We start from the raw sequence: 20166 nt of genomic DNA, 5'->3' as shown, positions 1-20166 counted from the left end.
CCTGAGGTCGACAATCAACCTTTTCCTATTTTTTATTAAAGTATTTTGTACTCTGTTGGTGGAATGTACCAATGTCAAAAAGCATGTAATCATCTCAGTGTCTCTGTCGTTCCTCTCTCTCTTTTTCATCTACACAGACAGCTATCCTCAAACAACCTGAGCCCCAGATTACCATTAAATCATTGATTAATGTTTTCCCTTTTTCCTCTTTCTGGCTAACGCTGATATTCTGTGACCCAAATCCAGGAGCCTGTGTTCAGTCTGCAGCTGGGGAGAAAGCGAGAAAGAGAGATTTTCACTCTCACGGGTGAGCTGCCTCTGCCCAATCAGACCGCCATTTCGGCCTGGTGGGTGCTTGGCTCACTTCAGGATTAAGAATGACACTCAAAAGAAGCTGAGCTTCAGCCAGTGGCCTGACACTCCAGCAGCAAACACACTCTGGCACTCTGTCTAATCTGGGAGAGCTGACACTAAAAGCACCTTGCTACATCTATAAGGAGGCTTGTCGTGTACCACTGCTTGCTTTCTCGCTTTTTCTCCATCAGTAAATCTAGCCGAGACTAGAGGTAAAGTAAGCAAATACTGTGCACTATACAATAATGGTTTGTCAGAGCTCTCCCTCTCTCTCCAAACAGTTGGACCTGGAGGCTGTCAGTCATCCAAAAGCACGGTCAAATAAGCTCGTACTGGGTCAAACGCAAAACCAACCCCTTAAGCTTTCGCTCAGGCTCTCATCATCCAAACATGTAAAGCGGCGTGGCCTTCACGTGTCATTTAAAAGACAAGATGCCTTTCTCGCTTTTTCTCCATCAGTAAATCTAGCCGAGACTAGAGGTAAAGAAAGCAAATACTGTGCACTATACAATAATGGTTTGTCAGAGCTCTCCCTCTCTCTCCAAACAGTTGGACCTGGAGGCTGTCAGTCATCCAAAAGCACGGTCAAATAAGCTCGTACTGGGTCAAACATAAAAACAACCCCTTAAGCTTTCGCTCAGGCTCTCATCATCCAAACATGTAAAGCGGCGTGGCCTTCACGTGTCATTTAAAAAGACAAGATGTATCAAATATTGAGTTACAAGCAAGGGTCCATTATTGTCCAACGTCAACTGCTGTTATGGTATAACAGATGAACAAAGCCATATGCAGCTCTTCAGTGCATCTCTATTAACCAAGATTACAGTCATTTACAATCAAGCCATTACACCCATACAGAGACCTTTACCCTGAAACCTCCCAAAGCTATACTCAGCATGACATTTACCCTCTGATTTCTCAAAGCTATACTGAATCTGAGTCCCTAACCATAAAATCTTCTTATGGCTAGTAAAAAATGGCCAATAACACATTTAATTAAACATGGCATTTTGAACTGAAATAGACTGAAACTGTATTATTTATATAAGAAAAATGTTTCATTTTTTCCTTATAATGAAAGTCAATACGGTCCAATGTTGTTCGGTGGCCAACTTACTCTTAAAATGTTTCTTTTGTGTTCCACAAAAAGACATGAGGTTGAGTAAATGATGACAAAATTATCTTGCAGTTATAGAAATTTCAAAAACTACTTGCCAAACTCACAGTTCAACAATATATTCCAAATTAGCAGTAAAATGTGACATGAATGGTATCCTAAACTTTTGTTTCACAATACCAACCATGTTTCTTTTACGCTGTCATCAAACTAGCAATAAATGTATTAATAGGCTACCAAGCAATGACTTTGTTGGTTGTGGATTGGCTCTTTTATTTGGTAGGCGGGACTTCCTTTACTAAAACTAGCACATTATTGCTGCGTCTCAATGTGCCTACTTATACTACACCCTTAAAGTATGTACTCTTTTGGTGAAGAAAAAGTACACACTTTTGAGTGTGTAGTAGAAGAGTAGGCAAGCTTTGGGACATACTATCACGTCACACAACTGCGTCTTTAACGGACGCTCTGTCGCATAGATACACGCACCCTGTCACTGTAAACTGGCCTGTCAATCATCTTGTCACAGTTAACATCCTCCACATTGCATTTCATTTAGCTTCCTACCGTATTGGAGAGAAAAGAAGTAGCACATTGATCTGCTCATATTTTATGCATGATGCATTTAAAAGTTAACGACCAAACGCATGTTTATAAAAGTTTACATTGCTGTTGCAGATGAAATATAACACAGATAACATTAAATAAATATTTTTTACCAGGTTAAATGTTGAATATTAGTAACTCAAACCCCTTTTTCTAAGCCTCTCTACCTAACCGCCGGTCGCACACATCTGCCATGTTTGTAGTTTTTTACGCGTTTTATTCGTGTTTGTAGTTCTTGACAGAATCCTTCACCAAAGCGCAATGGATTGTGGGCAATATTAGCCATTAGAGTGTGCACGGATCCACACTTTAAAAATCGACCTGAAATAGTAGACCATCCGGGGACTTTTGGCATACACTTTTCAACATACTATGCTTTGGGACACACTTATTCTAATCTCATATGCTATTTAGGATGGATAGTATGAACATTGAGACGCAGGGTATGTGTTCCAATCCCATCACTGTAAACATCTCTCCTAAAATCCCATAAAATTAAACAGCTACTTGAGAAATTCAAAAGTAAAAAATACCAGGTCTGGCGTCTGTCACTGACTATTGTCAATACTGCTTTTAAAAGAACTTGAAGAAAGAAAGTAAAAAGGAAAGAAAGAAAAATAAAGGCAGAACTAATATTTCATACCACATGTACTGTTTCTTAGCAACTGCTTCCTGCTCGGGTCTATCGTGAGACTGGAAAGAGAGGCTTCAAAATGGACTCCATACTGTCTGTGAGCCCCTCGAGGGCAGATTCATCCTCTTAATTACTACTACAGCAAGATATATTGATTTGAACAAATATTGTGCTTCATTCCAATGACAAAACTAAGCGGACATTCATTCCCCTTCGACCATCTCCTTCCCACTAACTTCAACATTAACAACTTCATCCTGCAAAGCCTCAAGTGTTCTTGTCATTCAGCACGCTGAATGTCCTTCTGAGCTACGGATAACAACACCAGACATCTTAAAACACTCTTCAGCACAATGATCTGCTCTGACTGTCCTCAGAGACCTTGTTTATGTTACATACAGAGCTTGTGGAAAATACAGTATGCTATTTAACTTCATTGAATTGAATACCAGGTTATTCATACTGTTACAATGCATTTGTTTTAAAATAATCTCATCGCAGTTACTCTTCTCAAAAAGTGTTGAATATAGCAATGACTGAGGTTCCTTTCATTGACGCATCACTTGTTTTTTAGGGCACACTGTTTTGGAGAATGAAAATACTCTCATTAATTGTACTGTTCATCTGGTATAGGCTGATATGGATTTAAGAAATTAATGAATCAGTAACGTAACACTTAACATGACTACTAAGGAGTAATGCCATTACAATCTAGTAAAAGGTTTGCATTATGCATCTGTAAATCGTCACTTCAGCAACAACCCAAACGTGCTGCTTTCTTTCTCTTGCCCTTTTTGTAATTCTCCATAGTCTGCACTTTTGAAAATCAAAGTTAGAGAGATGTTTTTACCAGAGCGAGTAAGCAATCAGACCTATAGAGCGTGTTCTGTTTTTAGTGTCCTTCTTTCAGGGTAAGAATAGAAAAGGAAAGAAAAAAAACTCTTTGAATGACCCTGATTTGACGCAGATTTCTCGACTAGCTGCTTTCATCGCAGGAAAAGCTCAGCACTCCTGCAACAGTCATGACCAGACCTGTCATTCTCTTGGACAAAAGAAACATCTCACTGATTACATGATGCCTGGATTTCTCTGAACATAAGGACTTTTTTATGTGTACTTTTTACAAAAGAAAAAAAAAATCTCAAAACATCAGCCTAATTAAATGAATTAAATTAGTTAAAGACAACAATCAGAGAATTCTGTAATTTGATTTTGCATGTTCTTTAGTGTTTTGGTGCATCATAATAAAATCTATCAACACCACAAACACACACACACACACACACACACAAACACATAAAAAATGGTCAAATACTTTAAAGTGAAATAAGCCAGTCTGTGTTTAGTCTTTTGAGATTTGGAGAGAGAAAAAGAAAAGGTAATACATCAAATACATAAACCATTCTTTTCCCCAGCACACAAATCCACATATTTGATCAAACCTAGATTAGTTCCACCTCATTGATCCCAGAGAATTATGCTATATCACAAGAGATTATATTAGCAAGCTTAAACTACAGATAATTAAGTCAGTGTGATATTGTGTAGCTGAAAAAGAGAATATACGTGAAGTAGCTTGAGAGCCGCTATATGAGAGAAAACCACTTGAAACATGGGTAGAATCCTAAAGAGGAAACTATTCTCTAGCTGGAGAGATCTCTTCCGGGAATTTGCACAGAAGTAATTTCACATGAATTAAAGGAGACAGTGTGTGTACGTGAATGAGTACAAGGAATAGAATGGACTTCTGTCTGTGTGAAAACCTACTTCTGTAATGTGACAAACTGTAGAGAGAAACAGAATTTGTGATAAATGTGATAAATAAACAGATAAAAATAAGAAAAGCTCTTTTTTTTTAATAATTAAAAAAATCTAAAGTAGGATGCATCACACACAATAGGAATGTGTATTTATAAAGTAAATAGGATCAACATGGATTTCATGCTGAATATTGAAGGAACAATCCAAATGTATTGGTGAAGAAAACGCGTAAATAGGCACCAAATACAATTTACAGCAACTGTTCTTAAAATACTTACATTTTTAAATAAATCTTAAAAAGCTCTTGGTGTAGGTCTCTCTCTTTCTTCCTCTGCTTCAGCCTATCAGTGCACGAGTCTCCTACGCGACTGAGATCAGCCATTTACATAAATGATGACACAAGGTCCCATGGATGTTTGCATGGAGGGCTTTTTAGATAAAAGTAAAAATGGAGAAATGCAAGTCTGCTCTTGTCATTTTTTCCTTCCATCCATTTCAGTCTCAGGAATCAGTTAAACAGAGCTAGTGAGAGCTGTGAATGCTAAAGATAGGAGCATTAGAGAAGAGAGTGAGTCCTAACATACAGTTTGAGACGACTGTAGGGGGAGTGGAAGACCTGTCATAAATTAAAGATGGTTTCTCTTCTCTCGCTCTCACCTCTGGACACACTGCCACACACAGATATCACAAACAGCTGTCATGAGTAATTCATAATGCTACAATAAACTTGCCGGTTATAAAGTTTAGGGCTCTCAACTTAACAATTATTTAGTGTGATTAATTACAATAAAATAATGTGATAAAAAATGAACCTAATTAATCATGTCCCCTGACCCGTACAGAAAAGCGCATCCACAGATACAGGCAATGAGCCTCACCAAACCACTTACCAAGCGGACAATATTTGTATTCAAAAATAGTTGTAGTCTTGTACAGAATGCAGGTGTCTTGTATTTTTGTTCTGTTTATAACAATATTTTTTTTAAAGTGGCACTCATTGCATCAGATATCCATCTGCATGCCTACAAAGAGAAACGATTTTTAAAAATACTGCACTATTACTAAAATTCTGGTCAAGACGATGAACTGATAATTATTTTATTGTTGATAAGCAGCAGATATTAAAATTCTACACTATTTTGCCTAGATAGATTAAAAATAAAACAAAATGTCAGGTATAAAAATTCTGTACTAGTTTGTCTCAATAAATTATGAATAAAACACTAAGAACTAAAATAAATAATCTGAAATACTATTAGTAAATGTAAGTATCACAACATTATATTGTACTTTATGAAAAATATACATTTATTTTTAGATTACACACAGGAAATGTGCTGTAAATTACATTTGAAAAATATGCATCATTAAATATCCATAAATATAATAGATGTATTGATAATAAATATAATAGATTAATTGACAGCTCATGTACTAATTCGTTAAAAAATAAGAATCAACTGACAGCCCTAAAAATGTTCCATTTGCTTTTCTTACATTTTTTAAACTACCCTTTATACAATCTTAAATCAGTTTTCGCCATATGGTTGTTGCACAAGGTCAAAAAGGAGAGTGAATGAGAATGCCTATTAGCTTAATTGCATACACATATGCTAGACATTCTGAAAACACAACACTCATGCAAATCAGTCATGCTCAGATTTCACAACAATCAGAGAAGGGGAGCTGAACTGTGATCCTTCTTTCTAATGCTGCAGACGGCACCCGCTCTCCGGGGATGTTCAGTGCCCTCTGTTCTGCTGTCAAATCAGTGTTTGAGTGGGCACAGAGACCACAGAGCTCAGCAGAGTCCAACTCCCTCTGCTGGTTATTTGGGTAAATGTCACACTACTGGCATTTATCATCCATGCGAGCCGAGACTCGAGCAAACAAGCACGCTTGTGCACTCTCAGCCACACACAAACAAGCTGCCCCGGCGTATGACCAAAATGGGGCCAATTATACGCAATTAAAGCCGTAATGAATCAATATCTCTCAATACCTCTTATTTCCCAAAGTGGTAAATAAGCCCGTCATCTGCTCCCAAGCCTCGGGTTTTATAAGGGCATGAGTGGAGCACTCAGCATCGGGACCTAGTGTCTGTGCCACTGATACAAGCTAAACACCAAATCACCATTCCAGCTGATGGCCTTAATGGACGAACCCCTTTTTTTGTCTTAAATGCTTTGACATTTAGGTCTATGAATACCCACTGGGTGGGAGGGGACGATGGTGGCTGCGTCTGAAGTCAGTGGCTAATTTGCTTTTAAAATGGGCTGGCTGAATGACGGCGGAGCAAGGGTCCTGCTAATGGAGACCCCGCAGATGCTCGCCCATATGCTCCTGGCTCTCCAGCGTATCTCGAGCACCCAAACAGTGGCTTATTCACTCTGCACAGTTTGATGGCTCCAGCTGCCACGGTCCACACACATACAAGCTCAGAAACAGAAATATTGCGGCAGTTATGCATTAACAATGATGTCCTTCGCAGACACTTTTGTTTTCGAAAGTGATTCATAAGCAAGTGTACTTTTCATGAAAGTGGCAATTATGAGAGCAAGTGACTTCAAATAAGGAGAACACCTAGAGCTCTATAGAAATCAAAGCAAAAATAATTGTCAAATACCAGGGCCTAATGGTCAGTGATGTGCTCCAACTTACAAAAATATTTTCCTCTCTGATGTGTACTATTCTGTAAGCCCTACCTCTTTTATATGTCAAAAAGGCCAAAAATATCAACCCTCACTGGAAATGACTATATGCACATTTCACAGTAGTTTCCAGTTGAGATGAACACTGGAGGCAGTAAAATGCCAACTTTTATTTTTAACAACAAAATGTGTGTGTGTGTGTTTATATATATATATATATATATATATATATAGATAGATATATTATACACACACATTTTGATGTTTGCATCACATAACCAGCTTCAAATGTATGGCTCTCTGACATAGTAAACTTGCTCGGTGGCTCAACTGGTACAGCGTTGCAACACAAGTCACGTATTTTCCTGGGTTAAAAAATTATGAGCCTTGGTTAATTTTTATTTAATTTTATTTATTAATTTTTGCGTCAAGCAAAACAAAACACTACAAAAGCAAAAATAAATACATAAATTCATTACATTAAATTACTATATTATGATATTTTTTTTATTTTTTTTTACAAATTATTTACATGATTTCTTTTGGGAAATATGAGCACGGATTAATTATGCACAATAAGGTCAGAGATGGGTAAAAAAAAGTCAATTTTGATTTCATACTGAATATCAGGGATATCTGTTACAGATATTAAAGGGGTCATGACATGAGAAACCAAATTTCCCTTGATCTTTTGACATTTTGGTCATAGTCATTTTAGATCAGAGGGACAAGGTGACGTCACCTGGGCACAGTCGTTTGCATATGACCGCCTCCAGCGCAAGATAACTACACCTATTTTTGCCTCTTCGCATCGTTGTCACACCCACAGGTGTTCAGTCGACGTGCAGCAAGTGGGTCTGAAGGAGTAGTTGTTTACAATAAGATTGCGATGCCAGGCAGACGATGTGCCGTTCCTGGCTGTGGAAAAACAACATGTTTAAATACGCTGCCGAAAGATCCCAACGTCAGAGAAAAATGGATTCAGTTTATTTTTAACAAACGTCCCAGTCACGTCAGTGCTAATTTACGCGTGTGTTCAGTACATTTCACCATTGACTGTTCTGAGAACAAATCACAGTATGATGCTGGCTTTGCCAAAATACTTTTGCTCAAAGATCAGGCCAGGCCAACTGTTCTGGACACAACAACGCCGCCGCAAACCGCAAGTAACATATTTCATGTAAAAACTATTTTTAAAACAGTAATGGCAGTAATGATGTTAATGGATGTTAGCCAATCATAAAAGTGGGCGGTTACACTGACCTCTTAAAGGAAAAACACCCCAAAACAGACTGTTTCAGTCAGAGAATGAGAAACAGGTTGGAAAAAGGTCATAAATCACTCATTGTTGATTGTTTTTCATCCAAAAAACTTTAGTAATATTATAATTACACCTCACGTACACCTTTACGGAATCTTAATGGCAACAAAAACACATAAACCTCTTCCCTGTCCTATTTCTACTTAGTTATAAATAAACAAAATAAATGAAAAATAAAGCAAGATTTTTCCTTTGCTTTTAAACCATTTTTATTCAAATTTACAGTGTCTGTTTTCCAATGTAACATATAGTCCAAGACATATAATCTAAGGTTAATACTTCATAGCTGCTATTTTATTATTTACTTTTTTGGTGATGTATTGATCAAATGCAAGATGACTACTCACAGAGGCAAAAATGAGGGAAGAAAGATGTAGAGAAGGAGAACAGGGGAGAAAAACGGAGTGAAAACCAAAGACTGAAAATAAATGAGGCTAGCTATAATCCTGGTGTGCAGATCGTGTGTCAGGGGTTAGAATAAGAGACAGGCTCAGAGTTGAGAGTGGTTACTGCATTAGCAGACGTAGCTCAAAGCTTCTGCATGACAATTACAGCAAAAATGGAATCTCCCGCCGAGAGGCCTCACTGCATTCTTCATCTCTGTCACTTTACCAGGACACACAGAGTAGAAAAAAATCACCACCGCACTGCCCTCCATTTTGCAGGTCAGAGTCTGAGGAATGAACTGTGTTTGGACATAGCTGCTCATAAGCGGTCAGTTGATGCGTGTTCTCTGGAAAATGAAAGTCAACTTGAAAAGTCAATTGAATGGGCAACTATATCCAGGCAGGCAAATACTTTCTTTAACTAAAGACATATGAGCTGAGACAAGCTATTTATATATGTATAAAAAAGCAGATGACCTCTTTTTTTCTGGGCCAGCAGACCCGGACATTCCCTTTCAACATTTACTTAAGCTAGATTGCCAAAACTAAGCCAAGAGGGATTGAAGAAAGACACACATGCAATGAGAGAGGAGAAAGAGAAGCTTGTTATCAGAAGGATTTTACCATATGAAAAATAATACAGCATACTTTGGGCTTTTTTCCACTTTTTATTAGCAGCGAGTAAGCTACTTTGATTGAATCGCTAACCGCATAGAGCATAAAAATAGCACACTCAAATGTTGATTTGTATTGACTTATACTGAGCTATTTTTTATACTTTTCAGGATTGGCCGATTGCAAGATTTTACTTTTTCTTTTTTTCTAAAGTCTCTTGTGTTTACCAAGGCTGCATTTATTTGAGAATACAGTAAAAGCTATAATATTGTGAAATAGTGTTACAATTGAAAATTTGTGTTTTCATTTAAATATAATTTATTCCTGTGTTGGCCAAGCTGAATTTTCAGCAGCCATTATTCCAGTCTTCAGTGACACATGACCTTCCAGAGAAATGTATCAATGCTGAAAACAGTTATTCTGCTTAATACTGTTGTGGAAATCGTGATACATTTTTTTTCTCCATGTTTCTGATTAGAAATGTATATACTATACAAAAGTATGCATACCTCTTTTTTTTTTAACACCTGTGGTTGCTCCTCTAAGACACTTGTGCAAACTAAAAGGCCACTGGAAAAATAGCTTGAAAAGAAAAAGATCTAACATTATTTGTTAGATGCTGCTTAGCTGGGTGTTGATCTGTACTTGATCTCTTAGTGTCACACTAGCCAGTCTTCTAAAGTGTGGCAAGTCTTCAACAATGGACTAATTTGCCTAGAAAGAACCTACCTCCCTTAACAGGCATGAACTTCAGAGGTTTATTTGTCCGAAATTACCAGGTACCAGACCACAGGAGACTGAAGCAACGATGACCCGCTGAAGAGTTTAATAACATTGAAGTCTCTGACTGGGAGAAGAGCTAGAATGTCAAGTGAGGGCAGTATTCAAATAAAACCCCATTTAGTCTCACTTCTCGTGCCTGTGCGAAACAAATTCCACCGACAGAGACAGAGAAGCCTTTATTTTGCATCCATCCATTTGAAATTGACCTTTCAACACAGGAAAAAGCTCAAATTGGCTGAGGCAGGTTTTAAATTCTTCCTTTTAAAAAATCTTCCTTTCACAGAAGCAAAAATAAGCCCTAATGGGAGCAGACATCACGCTAGCCGTTCTGCCATATCGTCCTTTATGGCATCTCAAGGCCCAAACGTCTCAAACGCAACACTGATGATGCAACCCTTTTATATTTCAGCTTCAAACAGAAATGAGATCTGTATTACTGTCATAATAAAAATGCTTATTCCCATAATACAGGATGTCACAGTGAGACTGTGCAGAATAATTATGATGGTCACCCCTGGAGCAAAGCGCTGTCAATACCTATCTAGTCTATATAGCCACAGATGTATTGGATCTCGCTCATTATAATATACCTGGGGCGGTGACTGATGCATTGTGTCCGGTTTCGCTGAAGAAAACCACTGTCAGAATAAGTCAGTCAAGGCGCTGACGATAATTTATTATCGTCACTATATTCTTCATGGAGACAAATGTACCTCTCCCTTTGATATTAATGCTTCACTCTCCTCTGCATTCAGCCTATATAAAAACAAATGAGATAGAGACAAAAAGACAGAGACAGAAATATGGAGGTGACACTGGAGAGAACATATGCCTTTTCTGTGGAAATCAAACTGGATGTGTTTGAATCCTTGCCAGCTGGTCTGTTTTCTGCACTGCGACACACGTGTAACTTTAAATTTTCATTCTCTTTCTATCTGAGGCATTTCTACTTGACTGCTGTTCTTAGTAAAAGCTGTTTAACTTCATTGCTTCACCAATTATTGCTGGAAATTGCGAACTTTCATTGAAAACCAATGACTTCTGATCGTGAGGATGCCATCCCTGGTATTTCAGGCCTGTCTGCTGTCTATTCATGCCACTTTGGTGACACAAATTCTTTATAGGTCTTTTTCCAATGTTCTTTGACAGCAGGGATTCCCAATTTATTATCTGGTGTCCAGCATGGCCACCGGATCTTCGAGTAATTGATATGCCAGTTAGGCGGCTTCTTTTAATGTCATCACATCCCTCGACTCATGCTGCTCATTTCAAGATCAAAGGACGTTTTGGTCAAGCTCTGAAAACAGCAAACAACCCACATTTATGCTCACAATCACCTTCTGCTGTGATAAAGTTAATTACAGTGCTTTTTAAAAAGATTGTGTTCAGAAAATGATTAACCTGCATGGAATACATTTTTCAAATCACAAAAGAAACCACACAGAACGTTAACTTAGATTTCCAACTCAAGGCCACCTACGTCATTGATTTTTATGTAAGAGTAACCCACAGTGAGGCATTGTAAAAGCTTTTTTTTTTTTACCTCATTTTGTTTTTTTTTAGCAATGTTCCAAATCCTATTCAACTTCTTCAATGCCTACATAGGCAACTGCCTTCCAAATCTGCAACCTAACTAAAATATAATGCACCAGTTGGGTTCCAAAAGTGAAAAATCCTATTTATTTTCTCCATAGGAGAACTGATTTTACCGATAGCTTATGAACAGTTAAAGACAGACCCACTTTGAGTTTAAAGTTGCTAATCAATGCTTTTGATGAAGCCATCAGCTCACATTATTTCAACTTATTATTATTTTTTAAATAATCGTGTTTAATAGCACAATTCCTAGTTGAAAAAACTACATTACCAATGATTCATTACCCCCTGTAGATGTCCCTGCTTCCATTTCAGAACCAAGGCCGCTGAAAAAGTGGGCGGACATTGTTGCACTCTATAGAACTTCATAAATGAGTGGTTTGGAACAAACTACATAGGCAGAAAATCTAATACCACTTGACTCGTCTTGCAGTTCATTTCAATAGGGTTTCAAGTTAGCATGTTGCTAAGCTAACAGCCTGACACAGAAATGCATACCCTGATAGCACACGTACATCACGGAGACGTCTATTTGGCATCTGCATTTACATCTGCAAGACATATTTTTTAGAGTTTGCTCATTTGCAATACGTCTATAGGATGTTTCCTACTTGATGTCAAATAGACGTTTGTTTATGATTTAGAACGTATGTAAAACTGACATCTTAGAGACGTTGATCAGATGTTTGTACACAGCAGATGCTTTCCAACTTTAACACACATATTGCAGACATATATGTGTGCTATCTGGGATAACACACACACAATTACTTGGTAAAATAATATCCCTTTTAAATAACACTAACCAATTTTAGTAATTTTTAGGGTAGTAAGCCTCAATGAAAACTTTGAGATTGTTGAAAAAGTTGGTATGATCCAGCCCCCCAGGAAACAAAGTCATGTTTGCAAAGTACCACACTGAAACCAAATGCAATTTCGAAGAACCAACCACTGAATTTGCCAAAGTTGCCAAAGGAAGGAAGGATAGATTAGACTTTTAATCTGGCTAAGTGAATAACTACTAAATTAGTTATTAAAAAGAGACTTTTAATAGAACAGTTCATAGACAGTGACTTAGAAATACATAACTTTCTCAGAAACTCAATCTTTGTAATTTCCAGTTCACAAACTGACATTTATGGTTTGGACCAACAAACATTGGATTACCATTCCTGATCTTTAACCAGTAATTTACCAGTGTGATAGCTCTGAAAGACATACACACAATCCATTACGGCGATTGAAGTTAAGATGTCTATAAAGTATCTGAACAGTAATTAAATCGACCCTCTTGTCTTTCAAAAGAAGTTTGCATTCTGTCGTCTCTGTCATTTCCCCTGCCGATCAGCCATAGTCTCCAAAAGTGATCCTTAATGAAAATGAAAGCTGATCTCGGCCGTCCATATTGATTCTACACGCCTTTAAATACGAAGAGGTCACAATCAAATCTGTGTAACTTATTTTGTGCTACACAAACTTATTACACTAATGAACCTTGCTTTGAGCACACACCTGAGTTCCTTTCAAAGATAAACACCTACGGAACTCAAGGCACCTCAAAGGCTTTTCAAGACACTACACTGAGACCCTGAGCAGCCAAGGCATTATGATTTCATCCTTTCTGCATAATAACATCAGATTAAAACTTCATCCCCAACCTTAATGGACACATCCGCAGATAATTACAGCTAACCCAAAGCTATCTGTGTTGTGTGAAATTGAAGAGGCTGTATGTCAACCCTCATCTCTTATTCATCTAATTCCAGCAACCTGCTTTATGGTAAAGTGCAGGCATTCTCTGTTGTATGGCTTTTAATTAACTGAGGTGAAAAGGAGCTTACAAATTACAGGCCTGGTGTCGCATAGAGACTCCGATTTCATTCTGGCTGTGTGGAGCCTCTTGTTATTGCCACAATGCTTGGAAACAGCTTGTCTGCTAGCATTTAGCATGCTGATTCTGCACGCTGATAACGAGAAACCTTTTCCTGTGACCCACAAACAAGCTTCCTAGACTTCATTTCCATTATATATGATTAGGCCCACTGTCACTCAAGCTAAACAGAAAGATGCAGCGCCGATGACAATTTATGTATATCAGGTCCTGTGACTTTTGAATGAAGCCTGTGTACTAAACAGTCTGAAAATTAATTCTACAGTTTGGACGTTTCCTTTCAGGTTTCCTTTTTTCTTTCAATTGGTCAAGACTAGAGTGAAATATCTGGCTGCCCACCAACTACCACTTAATTGGCCGAGACGGTATAAAAACGATGTTATTTCTCTTTAGCTCTATGTTTTATGAAAGGGTGAGAACTAACCAAAGGTCATCCTCAGCAGAGATAAAGGGGACAGAGGACTAAAAAAAGTACAACATTAACATATTCAGTCTTCAAAAAAGAAACTCTTTTAGAATGTCAAACAAACTAATAGTGCAGGTTATTGTCATAAAGACCCTGAAGATTGATTTTAAAACTATTTGAGGCAGAAAATCTCCATCAGCTCTAAAGAAATTCATAGTACAGAAAAAAACATTCATGAAATCTGTTCAACTATCTTATATATATATATAGAAAAATCTTGCTATTCTGCTCAAGTGTCAGATTAATTAAAGTCAATGTCCTAGAATAGGCCGACATGCAAAAATAATAGTAGCACCTTAAAAACTAAAGGATACTGGCTATAGACATTACACACACACACATACATATAAAAAGTAAAAAAAAAAAAAATTTAAATCATGTATTATAAATGTACATAAATAAAACAAAATAAAATATTTGTAGAATGTTAAGTTACCTGTCATACTTACCTGTTACCTATCTTTAATAAATCCCTTGAATGTTTAAGTGAGTCTCCTCTTCTGTGTGTGCTGACAGAAGACAAGAATGCTAAATTGAATATGGAGAGTGGTGCCACCCTGAAACCTGAAACTGTCCCCGGCGGAGCAGAATTATGACATCGGTAACTGGGAACTGTTGGCTATAAAGTTGGCCCATGAGGAGTGGAGACACTGGCTGGAGGGAGCTAAATATCCATTCAAAGTCATCATCGAAATCTAGAATGTCTCCATGAAACTTGTCACCTCAATCCAAGGCAAGCACGCTGGGACAATTTCAAAGTCACTTATAGACCTGGTGAGAAGAACCTCAAAGCTGATACCCTATCCCAATTACTAGGGCTGGGCAAAAAAAATTGTTTTTTCGATTAATCGTTTTTTAAAATGACGTCGATTTGATAATTTGTATTAAAACTATATTCACTGAATGTAATAAAAAAAATCGAGAATCGAATCGAATCGAGAGCTTGCGAATTGAAATCGAATCGAATCGGGACATCTGAATCGATACCCAGCCCTACCAATTACACTCTCCAGAAGTCAATCCAACCCCTCCAGAAGCCATACTCCCTCCAGCCTTAATTGTCGGTCCCATTCAGTGGTCCCTGGATGACCAAATAATTGAGGCCCATCGAACCGAACCGGCTTTGACGGGAGGTCCTGAGGGAAGATCCTACATACCATCCATCTTGTGAATAACGCTCATGGACTCCATGCAATCCTCTCTGGGTTCTGGACACCCAGGCAGCCAACAGACCCTCTCGCTCCTCCGTCAGTGATATTGGTGGCCTGGAATGATCCAGGATGTTGCTCAGTTTGTGAGAGGCTGTCCCACCTGTGCCATCTCAAAGACTCCCCATCATCTGACCGAAGGAAAAGTGGTTCCACTCCCAATTCCCAGGCGACCATGGTCACACATCGAATTGATTTCATAACCGATCTGCCCCCATCTGATAATCACACCTGCATTCTCATCACTGTGGACAGATTCTCCAAGGCCTGCTGTCTAATCCCCCTCAAAAGTCTCCCTTCTGCCACTGAAATGGCAAAAGCCTTGTTCCAGCACTTTTTCCGCAACTTTGGTATCCCAGAGGACATCGTATCAGATCAGGGGCCACAATTCATCTCTTGGGTTTGGAAATCCTTGGAAGGGTTTGGAAGTCTCGGTCAGCCTCTCATCAGGATACCATCCACAAACCAACGGTCAAACCGAGTGTAAGATCCAGGAGATCGGCCGTTACCTGAGGTCATACTGTCACAGCCATCAACACAGCTGGAACCGATTTCTTCCTTGGGCCGAGTACACACAGAATTTTTTTACGCCAGTCCAACACAGATCTAACAACTCTCTAGTGTGTACTCGGTTTCCAACTGCCCCCGTTTCCCTGGTCAGGAAAGCCTTCAGATGTTCCAGCTGTGAACCACTGGTTAGAGGTAAGCGAGAGGGTCTGAGACTCGGCACATATACACATACAGAGGGCAGTATGGAGACATAAGAGCCAGGCAGATGCTAGAAGATCTGCCACCCCCATATACCACCCGGGACAAAAGGTTTGGCTGTCCACCAGGGATATCCGTCTCCGGCTTCCTTGTCGTAAGTAAAGTCTCCGCTACATCGGTCCATTCACCATCCAACGAAAAAAAAATGAAGTCACCTTTAGACTTAACTTACCTGCACAGTACCGCATTTCACCTACCTTCCATGTTTCATTACTAAAACCGTATACTCACCCTCTGTTTCCTTCTCTCACAGGATCTGGTGCCTCAGATGTGCCTCCTCCTCCCATCAAGTCTGACGAAGGATCCATAAACAAGGTCAACACCATTGTGGACTTCCGGAGACAAGGTGGTCAATTGGAATATCTAGTGGACTGGGAGGGGTACGGACCAGAAGAACGTTCCTGGGTCCCTCGGTACGATATCTTGGACCTGTCTTTACTCACCGAGATCTATACCAACCACCCAGATCGCCCTGCACCCAGAGGAAGAGGTCATCCCCGTCGCTGTCCACCTTGGTCTTCGAGAGCCGCTTGTGGAGGAGGGGGTACTGTCACAGAATCTGTCAACTCCTCAGCACCAGATCCCATCACCACACTTACCCGATCTCAATCACCGGATTACTGATCATCTGCACCTATTTCGTCCATTAGAACTAGCTCTTATAAACCTGCACTTCAGTCATTCATTGTCAGGTCTCGTCAAATGATTACAAGCATTGCCTGCCTGACTGCTTACCTTTCTCCCACATTGGACTTCACATTTTTTCACAAAAATTAATGAAAAAAAACCTAGATATATCTAGAATAGTTTGGTGTGAAAATAATATTACCAATTGCAACAGCAAAACTGTAGGTTGACTACAGTAGTTGTTCTAAAGTATGAAATACATTTATTGTAAGAAAATAAAAATGTGCGTTTTCAAATTTAAATTAATAAAATAAACTTTTTCTAGAATGGGCTGACACATAAAAATATTAAAATAATGGCAACTGAAAAAGCATCTGTTTAGCATCACCAGAATGAAAGTGCTACTTTCTGCCAACTACACATTGTTTTATAGCGGGCTACACTGTCCAAATACAGGATGAGAAGTACTTGAGCTCTAATGTGAAACATGCTGTACTATCCAAACCACTCCAGTGGCCCAATCCATCATGCTCTACTGCTGCTTCATAAACCATCTGCTAATTGAAGGAGCTCTGAATGGCTTTTTCTCCTCCTGTTTCTATTGTCTGGCTTTTCCTTTCTCTGACTGTTTGTAGTTTTTTTCCCCCCTGTATTTCTTAGTCCTCTTTCCATGTCCAGTTCTGAGCAGCCAATAAATCTCCATAGAACATCTCAGCACTGGCACAGTATTGGAGGAGCCCGGCTTCTCCCAGGATGCCCATGCAAAACTGCTTAATGTCAGGCCAGCATAAACCCAGATTACACCTGCAGTTTGGAACTGTAGCTGTAGAATCTAACCCAATTAAAACATCCAATTACACCCCACAGTGAGCGAGACAACGAGAAAGAACGAGAGAGAGAGAGAGAGATCAGCCTCTTAAAGGGGTCATATGATGCTTTTTTAAAGATCATTATTTTGTGTATTTGGTGTAACAGAATATGTTGACATGCTTTAATGTTCAAAAAACACATTATTTTTCAAATACTGTACGAAAGGAAAACTTGAAATCGCATCATATGACCCCTTTAAACAGAGGAAACAAACATATGTAAAGAAGCTTTCTGGCTAATGAACAAAACATACTCTAGCATACAGTAGACACCCTAGACTGGCTATAGTATTATGCTGCAATATTTGCAACATGAACTTTTAAGCAATGTGAAAAAAAATAAATAATAATAATATATATATATATATAAAAAATACAGAAACTTTTTTTATTTCAACTAGTTATATTTTTATTTTATTTTTTTAAACTATATACTACTATACTAAAACTATATTAAGTACAAAATATTTTTTAAAATAATTTATTAGATTAAAAAAAATAAAAAATAAAAATAAAAGCATAAAGTAGCATAAACAAAGACTGTCAAATTTTGATCCATATTTAAAAACTGACAAAAATCTCTTTAGCAGCCAAAAACCAGAAACGTGACCCTGGTGTGAACTTCAAGCACAAAAGCTGTGACGCTGCACTAATTAAATAACGCTTAAAAAAGATGACCTACTTTCCATATTATATTTCACAGTACACTTGCTTTAGAAAAAAAGAAGAAGAAAAAATAATGTGGAGGAACAGTGCAAAAGGTGTAGGCATTTAATTTATATACAATAAAATACAACTTAAAGAAAAAAGCTATAATTACATAATATAATTATTGATTAACCTACAAATTGTAATAGCACAAAAGCGTGGGATTACAAAAATGTTGTTGGTTGATCAACATTGTTTTGATTTTTATTAAAACAGAGTTAAAGATTACTACAAAGATTCAATTAGGACCTTAATTTTCTTAATTCAGCTGTTAACTCTCATCTTCTGTCTTTCTTGCGGTCTAACACTGTCACACATTAAATGAAGTGTAAAGTAATGTAAACGTATTGGACATTATAAACTGTTTAATGCTGAATTCATTTGGTTACATAAATGTGTAAAAGGTTTATTTTATGAGGCTTTTTGCTGATTTGACCAGATTTATACCAGTAGAGCGGGAGCATCACATTCTTTGTTTCCCCCGGGCGAGCCCTTTTAAAATCCCTCCTTACGTAGCATTATGCACACAGAGATGAATAATGCTCTTTGAGGCTGTTCGACACCCCTCTGGATTACAGACCTGCAGAGGAGGAAAACAGTCTGTTTTGGGCTCTGTTGAGTAAGCCACTTATGTTGTACTTGAGGTCAAAGAGGGCTGCGATCTCGCCGCACGTCTCGCTGCTGGAGGGTGGAGGATGAAGAGGAGGAGGAGAGGGTGTGTACGTATGGGGTTTTATAATGGGTTTTTTCAATTTATGAGTAAAATAAAGCCTGTGGTAAATATAACCTGACAATACTTTGGCATTTTGTTCTACAACGTAAATTACACGCATCCATACCCAAAACACAAATTTTCAAGCAGCTATGTTAATTTTTGAAAACGTATGTTTTTAATAAGTAATTAGATAAGAACGTTTGGGCTGTGAGTGTGTGCAGTTTACATTGTAGAACAAAACGTAAAAGTATCGTCAAGTTATGTTTACCACAGGCTTTATTTTACAAATAAATTGAAAAACCCCATTATAAAACCTCATAGGAAAATCTCGAAGGAATCAGCGGCAAATTACTCTCCCGGATTCTGACGTCATAGTTCCCCCACTCTATTGTCGTTTTTTAAAATGTTAATTAATTGTGTGTATTTAGAATATATCAAATCCTAGCTATGAAATTAGCCTTAGAAGACAAACAAAAAATTTAACTTGCACAATGGCCATTTCTATCACAGAATGATTAGTGGTGGAAATATACAGTATATACTTTGTTAGACACTGCTTGTATACAAATTAATGAGCCAATGAATTTTAAAAGTCGTCTGAAGGCAGTTTAATTGCTTCACCAGACCAAAAGCGCCCATGGTAGAAGAAACACCCGCCTACATTACGTTAACCGAGAGCGAGGCTGGAACGATGGAGAGGCACGAAAAGTGAAAAGACAGAAGGCTGTTTCTTTGAGAAATCCGGTCGAGCGCTGCCACTCCTGCTGTCTGTCTGCAACAGAAATTCAGTAAATCCTGCAAATGAGCTGAGCTCATCTCGCAGGGCCTGTCAGCAGGGGTAACAGGGGGGCTCTCCTACACCACGGATCTGCAGGAATCCTGGCTGCTCCATGGCCCTTCCATCATTAGACACAGAGCCTGCGAGCATGTACGCAGCAGCCAGCCAGCGTGTCACAAAGAGAAAGTGTTGCTCGGCGGCAGCGCTCTCGCGAACGTCATTTAAATTCATCAGCGGCCGACAGGCAAACACACACGCCCGAACAGACAAACAAATCACACACAGAAGCAAACAAACAACTCCAGACTCATT

The 20166-nt window shown here is 38.5% G+C and overlaps 1 protein-coding gene across 1 annotated transcript in view; it reads right to left on the bottom strand.

Moving 5' to 3' along the window:
• Nucleotides 1-15908, bottom strand: part of LOC107718906 (neuroligin-1-like) — a 79605-nt gene extending 63697 nt beyond the window's left edge. The window contains exon 1 of the mRNA XM_016526161.1: nt 15845-15908. Coding sequence (XP_016381647.1) covers nt 15845-15908 — 64 coding nt within the window. The remainder of the gene's footprint in view (nt 1-15844) is intronic.
• Nucleotides 15909-20166: the final 4258 nt, after the last annotated feature.

The sequence above is a fragment of the Sinocyclocheilus rhinocerous genome, unplaced genomic scaffold (genome assembly GCF_001515625.1).
Source record: "Sinocyclocheilus rhinocerous isolate Xijiao unplaced genomic scaffold, SAMN03320098_v1.1 scaffold1595, whole genome shotgun sequence".
NCBI lineage: Eukaryota > Metazoa > Chordata > Actinopteri > Cypriniformes > Cyprinidae > Sinocyclocheilus > Sinocyclocheilus rhinocerous.
Note: the sequence above shows the minus strand (reverse complement) of the source record. Positions and strands in the feature narration are given on the sequence as shown.